This window comes from Sinocyclocheilus anshuiensis, unplaced genomic scaffold (genome assembly GCF_001515605.1).
Source record: "Sinocyclocheilus anshuiensis isolate Anshui unplaced genomic scaffold, SAMN03320099.WGS_v1.1 scaffold328, whole genome shotgun sequence".
Taxonomy (NCBI): domain Eukaryota; kingdom Metazoa; phylum Chordata; class Actinopteri; order Cypriniformes; family Cyprinidae; genus Sinocyclocheilus; species Sinocyclocheilus anshuiensis.
Genome location: NW_015558621.1, coordinates 346,191 through 356,298, shown reverse-complemented (window position 1 = coordinate 356,298; position 10,108 = coordinate 346,191). Strand labels below are relative to the sequence as shown.

At 39.1% G+C, this 10,108-nt stretch overlaps 1 protein-coding gene across 1 annotated transcript; it reads left to right on the top strand.

Annotated features, from left to right (window-relative positions):
• Positions 1–200: 200 nt before the first annotated feature.
• Positions 201–8,071, top strand: LOC107680655 (N-terminal kinase-like protein). The gene is made up of 18 exons (XM_016476652.1): positions 201–396; positions 1,209–1,349; positions 1,627–1,749; positions 1,837–2,057; positions 2,216–2,306; positions 2,432–2,587; positions 3,101–3,259; positions 3,378–3,485; positions 3,613–3,726; positions 3,868–4,023; positions 4,113–4,301; positions 4,430–4,505; positions 5,052–5,246; positions 5,773–5,891; positions 6,024–6,104; positions 6,459–6,800; positions 6,899–6,977; positions 7,088–8,071. Exons 1-18 carry the CDS (start codon positions 289–291, stop codon positions 7,210–7,212), a joined length of 2,583 nt encoding a protein of 860 aa, XP_016332138.1. The 5' UTR covers positions 201–288; the 3' UTR covers positions 7,213–8,071.
• The last annotated feature ends 2,037 nt before the right edge of the window (positions 8,072–10,108 follow it).

The following is a 10,108-nucleotide window of genomic DNA, read 5'->3' as shown; positions in this document are numbered from 1 at the left end:
ATCAAGCATTATACGTGAAGACTCAGAGCTGGTATCTTGGCAAAAGGATGATGCAAAAAGTATTGAATAAAAGATTACCATTAATTGTGGCCAACGTGTATTAGAGAAAAACATTTATTTCATAATGAGATTTCCCCCCATTTTAAATTGAACAATGAATAAACTAACCTACAAACAGGATCATTGTGTCACATGGCCCGGTGGCTTGTTGGTCGCGGAGCAGTTGCGCCCTCTGTTGGTACACTGACAGTCCTACAGCAACATCGTAGGCTGGATTGACGGGGAAGGATGTGGTCCTTTTTCGCACGGGATCCTATCAAAGACTTCAACTATGAGATTTTACCTGAAAACCAAGAAAAGTCAGGCATATGGACCCTTAGTCGGGGCAAGCGCAAGGTAAAATGACTTGACACGTAATATAAAGCATGTAGTGTCGCAGCAGGCCGCTGTAGCCTCGGTCTAAAGTTTAGCTACATCCCGCGTAGCGTTGCGCAGTAAAGCAAATATAAAAAGCTCAGAACACCCTGAAATTCTTTGTAGGATTATATGTTTTAATAGGCAGTACTAAATATATTTAGATGCGCATTTGTTTCAATATAAGGACCACTTATAACACAAACTAGGTTTCTTTTGTCATCCTTTCACCACAGTAACGTTAACATATATCGTTCCTGTGGCCACGTCAACAGAAAACTGCAGACACATTAAACGGCTTAATAATGATCTTATGACTAAGTACAATTGTTAGTATTCATTTGTTTATGTGTTTCCTTTTATTTTTTTATTTGTAGTGTTACACTGTCATCGCTCATTGTATTATGTATGATTATATAAATGGCTGAGAAAGGTGCAGTGTTTGTATTTACTGTACACGTGTCCTGACAGGCCATAATAATAACTGTATCACATCATCATTCACCAGAATTACCTATGTCATATCAGTAATTGTATCTGATCGTCATTTACTACGTTTACTGGCGGGCATCAGTAACTATCTGATCAGCATTATAATGGCAGCTCAAACATCAGGGAGGGTTCTTACTGTAATGTTATTGGCTAAAGGCTATATATCAGTGGTTTCGTTCATTTGAAGACTAGTCAATATAATCAGGACATTCTGGGTTTTCCAAATCTAATTGCACTAGTCTTCTTGGCCAACTATAGATGAATTGTAACTTAAGTTAACTAGTACCCCCTCTTTATTCCAGACAACTGGTGAGCCAGTGTCAGTCTTCATGTATGAGGTTTCCCAGGGAACAGAGGAGCAGACACAGCTGGCTAAAGCAGCTTTCAAACGCACAAAAACTCTCAGACATCCCAACATCTTGTCTTACGTAGATGGGTTGGAGGTAAGGATCCCATGAAATGATGTTGTTTATCAATGTGGTGATGAACCATAAGGGGGTTGTTCTCTTGAAGCAATATTGATTATTTAGGTTGAGGTGAGCTTTGTGAATGTAACCCCTTGTCAGTTAAATATACTTGAAACCCAGAATAGAAATATTTTAGTCACTTTTTGTTAGTGGGGGATTTTACACAAACTGAGGTTTGACGGTCAAGATTTATCCCGATTGCATTAAAAAGCCATTTTTATGAAAACTCCTGTCTTTTCCTGTTTGGCATCAGACAGAGAAAAGCTTGTACATCGTCACAGAGCCAGTGACGACTCTGGCTGCTCACCTGAAGCTCCAGGCGGAGAAGGGAGGTGCGAGTGATTTAGAGGTGTCATGGGGCCTTCATCAGATTGTCGTAAGTTGTGAAGGCATGGACTAAAATTAAATTATTGTTCAATCATTAGTTAAATTGCGCAGTTTGCTGTCACTCCTTTCCCATCAGAAAGCACTGAGCTTCTTGGTGAACGATTGCCATCTCAACCATAATAACTTGGGCATGTGGGCTGTCTTTGTGGACCGTGCTGGTGAATGGAAACTTGGAGGGTTGGATCATGTGACCTCAGACCAGGGAGACTCCACTTCCTTACCGCCACCTAAAGTGATCAGCCCCGACTTAGAGAGATATGACCCTCCAGAGAGCCCTGGCAATGGTGGAGATAAATGGTACAGGCAGAAATCTCCTATTCTCTAGTTCAGCCCATACATTTCCTATAGGTTATGAAAATTTTAAATTGACTTGACTTTCAATCAAGTAAAATAAAAATTTAGTAAAATGCATATTTAATAAACTATAGCTTATTGTTGTGTCTGTACCATCTCAGGACAGGGGACGTGTGGCGTCTCGGTTGTCTCATTTGGGAAGTATTTAATGGAAGTTTACCACGTGCCTCCTCGTTACGATCTCTCGGCAAGGTACTAGGGCATTTTTGCTTAACTAGTTGTGCAATAACAACTTTCTTCAGTAGTTTTGATTATTACATACAGAGTAAAAGCTATTTATATTCAGTCTTTCAAATCACTTTCTTTACTTCTTACAGATTCCAAAGCAGTTAGTGCCGCATTACTGTGAGTTAGTTGGAGCAAACCCAAAGATTCGTCCCAACCCTGCACGTTTCTTACTGAACTGCAGACCTCCTGGAGGCTTTATGAACAACAGCTTTGTGGAGAGCTGTCTGTTTCTGGAAGAGATACAGGTATTTAAACAGTTGTGTGTTTGTCTTTTTCTGTGAGCCTGTATTGTGTTGTATTACACTAGCATTCAAAAGTTTGGTGTTGGTAATTCTAATATGCGGATTTGGGGCTCGAGGCATTTCTTATTACCAGTATTGCTGGTACAACTGTGCTGCGTAGTATTTTTTGGAAACTCTTCCGGATTCTTTGATGAATAGGATGTTCGAAAGAACAGCATTTAATGAATGGAAATCTTGATGTAAACATCTTTATTGTCATCTTTCATTGATTTAATGCATCCATTCCTTGCTGAACCACCCTCAAATATTTGAACAGTAATGTATATTGATGAATATGCTTTGATAAATGAATAATTCAGATGTTATAAATCTTTTATGTAAAATGATAAAACAGTATGTAGAATGATCAGGCTATTTGTGTGGGTTGTGTTGTTTTCATTAATACTGTAACATGATTACCATAGATTTAGGTCAGATAAGTCACATAAAAGCTTGTTTGTTTGTGTGTTCATGTAGATTAAAGAACCTGCAGAGAAGCAGCAGTTTTTCCAGGACCTAAGTGAGAATCTCGACTCTTTTCCTGAAGTTTTCTGTAAACATAAAGTGCTGCCTCAGCTCCTTACAGCCTTCGAGTTCGGCAATGCTGGTGCTGTCGTCCTCACACCATTATTTAAGGTGATAGACATTTTTGGTGTTGCATTAACGCTTAACCATGTTGTACATTATCTTCAGAGCATCTTATCCAAAAGGTTTAAGTTTCTTTAATAAAGTTCTGATATATTGTTTGTGTTAGGTAGGGAAGTATTTGTCAGCTGAGGAGTACCAGCAGAAAATCATCCCAGTCATAGTGAAGATGTTCTCCTCTACCGACCGTGCCATGAGGATACGACTGCTACAGCAGGTACATTAGAGTTTTCTACATTAGAGATTCGTCATACCAAAGTCTTACCCAAACTCTCTGACACTATCATACACACTGTCTCAGTTCTAAATGTATTATTTTTTCTATTTGTCTCTCTTTTTTCCAGATGGAGCAGTTTATTCAGTATTTGAATGAAGCAGCAGTTAACTCACAGATTTTTCCACATGTGGTTCATGGCTTCACAGACACAAACCCTGCCATCCGAGAGCAGACTGTAAAGGTATTTGTATGCTCCATCTTCTCTCCTTTCCAGTGTTTTGACCCTCACTGTAACTGATGTTGGCATATTTATACATTTACATTTATGCATTTAGCAAACACTTTTAAATGATGTTTCTTTTAATTTCTTTTTCTCCTGTAGTCCATGCTACTGTTGGCCCCTAAATTAAATGAAACCAATTTAAATCAAGAGTTGATGCGTCACTTTGCACGACTCCAGGCCCGGGACGATCAGGGCCCCATCCGCTGCAACACCACCGTTTGCCTGGGCAAAATCGCCCCCTACCTCAATGCTGGGGTAACTGCATCTAAAACCCATAATCCTTCACTTGTCAGGCATATTGTTTTCTCTCAATGACCATCTTTTTTCCGATGCTTTTTTCTCAGCTGCGCCAGCGTGTATTAATCTCTGCATTCTCACGGGCAACTAAAGACCCGTTTCCTGCCTCACGTGCAGCAGGCGTCCTGGGGTTTGCTGCCACCCATCAGTACTATAGTGTGGCAGAAAGCGCCAATCGTATTCTGCCCACACTGTGCACACTGACTGTGGACCCAGACAAAAACGTCAGAGATCAGGTAAAGAAAATGTACAGCAGAACTGATGTGCACACTGATACAGTATCTATTTTTATGTTTGTGGTTTGGGTGTGTAATCCATCATTTTTAAAACAGACAATTTAACTTAAGTATTTCTGTTCCTGTAGGCGTTCAAAGCCATAAAAAGTTTCCTCAGTAAGCTGGAGACAGTTTCTGAAGACCCCTCTAAACTAGCTGAAATAGGTATAATGTTTTTAAAAGCATATTTGTTACCCTGGACCACAAAACCAGTCATAAGTAGCACAGGTATATTTGTAGCAATAGCCAACAATACATTGTATGGGTCAAAATGATAAATTTTTCTTTTATGCCAAAAATCATTAGGATATTAAGTAAAGATCATGTTCCATGAAGATATTTTGTAAATGTCCTACCATAAATATATAAAAACTTAATTTTTGATTAGTAATATGCATTGCTAAGGACTTCATTTGGACAACTTTAAAGACGATTTTCTCAATATTTTGATTTTTTTGCAGCCTCAGATTTCAGATTTTCAAATAGTTTTATCTCGGCTAAATATTGTCCTATCCTAACAAACCATACATCAATGGAAAGCTTATTTATTCAGCTTTATTTAATAAATTGACCCTTGTGACTGGTTTTGTGGTCCAGGGTCACATTTTTCCCTTATCTTAAAGGGATAGTTTACTCAAAAATGTATTAAAAATTCAGTCTTTCCAAATGAAGGTAATTAGATAAAAAATAATGCTAATGGTTCAATTGCAGAGAAGGATGTGACTGCATCGGCTCAGACAGGAGGCTCAGCTGCTACATGGGCAGGATGGGCAGTAACAGGTGTCTCATCTCTCACCTCCAAACTCATCCGAAATGCTCCGGCTGGTTCGGAGACACCACCTGCTGAAAACAGCCCTGTTCCTCAACCTGCTGCTGGACCAGTACCCACAAATACCGCAAGCAAAGGTGTGCAACAAGACAGAAGCTATGTCTCATGTCAAAGGCTGCACCCTGTGTAGGTCACATTTGTCATATGCATACATCAAGGATGTCTCATTTAAAAAAAAATAAAAAATAACCATTATAAAATTGCCTGTTATTTCTAATGAAGCAAATGACTGTACTTTCTTTCTTACTTTGGAATGTAATGGTTATTTTTCCTAAATGAGGCATCCTCAATGACATATGCAGCCAACAAATATGACTTCCTGAGGAAATAGCCTTCCAATTTAGACAGCTAAAGTATGATAAATGAAGGAAGTGGAATGAAGATTATCAAGGAAGTAAATCTTTAGTTATAAGCAAAATGATTTAACTAGTATGATTTTAGATTGATTACAGTTATTTTATAACCTAGTTTCAACCTACCAAACAGCTTTAATCTGCAATCTTATTTGATTTGATTTTTTCAAATAAAATTATGAGCAGAAATAAACATTAAAATGAGTGGCACCAAGTTTATTATCTCATCAACTTCCTCTTTTCCTGTTAGGGCCAGAAATGAGAGCACAGACGTCAGGTGCACGTGGGATCCAATCAGAGACATCAAATGAGGAGACAGTGGAGCCAGATAGGGATCGGTGGGATGATGAAGATTGGGGAAGCCTTGAGGTGAAAGATGGTTATTCGAATTATGTAAAGTCTCTGGTGTTTTTTCAGTGCTTGACATTTTATAGTGTTAAAAGTTATCTTACACATGAATACTGAAGAAATTTGAATAATTCCTTCTCTGTGCACCCACAGGACCCTGAAAAAGTCCAAACAGATCCAGACGATTGGCATTCTGATTGGTCGGCAATGTCATCAACACAGAAGAAAAGCAGTGTAAGTGATTTGCATTAGTGTAGCTTATCGAATAAAAGATCACTATTATCCTTCTTGATTTGTTCAGTGTTTGCTTTGTGCAAATGTTGAGGACGTATTTACAATATCCTTTCTTAAAATGACTAAATGGAAAAACTTGACAGGTTTTTTAACCATATTCGTTCTACAGTGGTTGTCTGAGATGGGATTTTCAATATATTTTATAAAAATATTTCAAAATATATAGAGAATATTGTACGTGCATTGCAATATAATGATCAAATGAGACAATTCTAGTCATTCAAATGTTACTTCACAAATAAATGATGTATTATCCTTTAACAAGGCTAAACTAATCTTGTCATGTTTCCATAGGTGGGCCGTAAGTCCTCTGAGGCAGTCAAGAAGCAGAGTTCTGATTGGAGCTCTGGCTGGGATGCCGATGACAGCTGGTCTAATGAGAAAGACGCAGATGGTCAGGGTCAAAGTTCACCTGCTGATGAGGGCTGGGGTAATGACTGGGATGAGGATGGAAGTCTGGCTGAGAGTTTCACCCCAACACCTCGAAGTATAGCCTCAACCGAAGCTCCAAAGAGTGGCAGATTAAGCTCTGCGCAGGAAGGGGTACGATTGGCCAGCGATTATAAATGGGATGGAGCGGAAGGAAAATCGGCAACATCCGATCTGTTGTCCAGTGTGTCACAACGAAGTACTACGGTAAGTTTCTGGTGGAGGTATTTCCTTTCATTGTAAATTGCTAAATGTTATAGTTCCCTCCCGGTGTATAATGTTTATGTGTTTTTTTTTGTCCACAGAAGTCTGATGGCTGGGACGCAGACTGTGCTGGAGACTGGGGAACAGAAGAAAACTGGGAGTCACTGGATGGAGATCAGGGTCAGAGACCAGTTTATGCACTTAAACCAGCGTATTAAAATGCAGATTCATTCTTGTGTTTAGAAAATATAGAAAGTGCATCTCAAATAACCATGCTTTCACTCCCTCAGGTTTAAGTAAAGCAGAATTAGCAAAGAAGAAACGAGAAGAGCGGCGGAAAGAGCTGGAGGCCAAACGGGCAGAGCGCAAGGCGGCAAAGGGTCCTCTCAAACTGGGCGCACGCAAACTGGACTGAGCACTGGAGGTATAACAGATCATTGACACTTTGAAGATGAAGGGACTGCGAGATTTTAAAGAAACATTCCATGATGTACGCTGGGCAACTTGGAAGAACTAAAATTCAGCCGTGTCTGCTGACTGAGGAACAGCTAACACACCTTAAACTATGATATTCCTTTACTCTCCCCACAGTACCATGATTTTTATAATACACAATATCATAGTTTACTGAGTGTGCATGAACTCACTGGTTTGATTATTAGGAGTCGAGGAAATTTGAATAATATAATCCTATATATCTGTGTATGGATGTACACTGATTATACATTAACTAAGGACCGCTTTGCCCTGAATGCGGTCTTTGAGGACATGAAAAAGGATGATGCAGAGAAAATCAAACATGTTAGCTGTTACTTAATCATGATCCTAGATGGAACAATGCCATTACTAGTGCATGTATAAACACAGATGAATATTTTCAAAACAAAGGATTCACTTGACCAAAAACCATTGTAACTCATGAAAGGCGTTTTGTTCTTTCTTTGTTTGCCATATGACGGGGTGAGGGTGGATGTGCTTGTTGGTTTGTGCCTTCTTTTGCGTTCCAAGTAAGCAGTACTGCTTATGTTGTAAAATAAACTAATCAACAGATGATTTTAGTTAATGAGACAGTCTGTGAAATCTGGTGCAATATTTTCAGAAGGGGTAATTAATGTACTGTACACACAGATGTAAAATCCATCTTCATATGTATTATAATAAAGAGGAGCAGTCTGTCTTTGGAAATGTGCTATACAGAATCATGTTGCTCAATTGCTATGTTTCACAGAACTGACTCCAGCAAATGGTAACAAAGGTCTCATTGAACTGCCAGAAACACAGTGTTGCCTTCTAAAAATATATAACAGAAGAAGTGGTGAGATTTATTTTCTACAGTCATCAAAAATCTAGAAATTTCAAGGAATTTTATATTATAATTCCCAGGCCTAAAAAACACTGGTAGTGTTCAACTCTAAAATATTTAATTAGCTGAATTGTCTATACAATATTTTCTATATAAAATCTAAAAAAAAAATAGGTTAAAAGGTTTAGTATAACCCTGTGATTAAAATTGAAACAATTTAGGGTTGAAATGCATTACTGGCTTATGAACATAACTCCGGAAGAAAGGTTTCTTAAATTCAAAGTACTGGACAGTAAGACTAATGTATTTATTTCAATCTCATTTCCTTATCTTTGGCCAGCGCTATATTTGTACATTTTTATTTAAGGAGTGGTGGCAAATCCAACAGCCATAGATGATGTCACAGATTATAATTGCACAGTATGGTAATTATGTTATCTTTCATTAATGTTGTTTACTTTCATTATGTAGTTGACCCTTGTCTTAATGGATATGAGTGCGGTGTCAATTTTGTTTGATCCCATTCACATTCAAGTGCCTCACCATTACCTTGATGATTACTTTTTTTCCTAAAGAGAATAATCAAAATGACATTTTGTGGTAATCAACATGCCACAAAATGAGTTTAACCTTAACCATTAAAGGGGTCATATGATGCTGCTAAAAAGAACATTATTTTGTGTATTTGGTGTAATGAAATGTTTATGCGGTTTAAGGTTCAAAAAACACATTATTTTCCACATACTGTACATTATTGTTTCTCCTCTATGCTCCGCCTTTCTGAAACGCGTCGATTTTTACAAAGCTCATCGGTCTGAAAAGCGAGGTGTTCTCTGATTGGCCAGCTATCCAGTGCGTTGTGATTAGCCGAATACCTCAAGCGTGTGACGGAAATGTTACGCCCCATACCACATTGTGATGATGCCCTGTCAGGCCGGAGCGACAAGACAAAAACAATAAAACCCATTATAAACGAGGCATTTGTTGCATCCAGTGGGGATGGATTATGTCATGTACTGTCTCTTTACGCATTGCATCGCGCCGCGTGAACATAAAACCATGTCTGAATTTATGATCGGAGAAACGACAAACAACAAGCGCTACTCTACACTGCTCAAAACTCGCGTTTGAATCATCAGTGGCAAATTCTTTAATATAAAAAACGTACTTACAGTTAGCGAGTCAGAACAGCCGGCATTGTAGTCTACTCTTCCAGGATCAGGAAACAGTCCTCCATAAAATGTGCTGCACACATCTGAATATTTGGGTTGAACTGTTCTGGAACAGTGTTGTAAATACAACTTAACCACTGATTTCTAGTTGTGTCCTCTTTTGGAAGACCAAACAAAGTAGTTTCGCTTTCAGGCCGATGGCCTAGAATGAGCCACGGCCGGCGGATTCGACGAAGGAGCGTCCGGCGGGTTTGCGGCAACCACATGTGACGACCCCGGGCTGGACTCCGCTTTGTCCACGGTGAAAGCCGATCCGGTGATCCACAGCGCGAAGTTGATGTATTTCCTCAGCGACCAGCACGGATCAGCTCCAGGCATGACGAAGCAGATATCGCCCTCTTTTGGAAGGCCAAACAAAAAGGCTTTCACAACGAAACACACAGAACACAAACGCACAGCGCCTTCACGACATGGTGGCGGCGGCAACAATACTACAGCGAGAATAAAAGTTATGCCTTCTTTCTTTGTGTAAACATTTGGGCGGTGTTATGCAAATCTTCCCACATCGTGACGTAGATATGTGGGGGCATGTTAGAACAAGCCGTTTTAGGTAGGCGTGGTTGACTCTTAACTTTTATAAAGAATATCTCTTTGGATTTGAGACTTTAGTCTTTGCAACTTTACAGATCTTCTTTATGCACCAAGAGCTTGTAACACTTCAAAGAGAAAGGAAAAATTGAAATCGCATCATGTGACCCCTTTAATGAGAAATTCATTTGATCCATTAGAGGTATTTAACACACTAGGCTTGTTTGAGATTAGCATATTCTGCGCAG

Coding starts and splice junctions, on each gene's coding strand:
- LOC107680655 (XM_016476652.1), top strand. CDS start 289: ATGTGGTCCTTTTTCGCACGGGATCCTATCAAAGACTTCAACTATGAG. Junction 1,350..1,626: donor CTTACGTAGATGGGTTGGAG/GTAAGGATCCCA, acceptor GTTTGGCATCAG/ACAGAGAAAAGCTTGTACAT. Junction 6,978..7,087: donor GTCACTGGATGGAGATCAGG/GTCAGAGACCAG, acceptor TCACTCCCTCAG/GTTTAAGTAAAGCAGAATTA.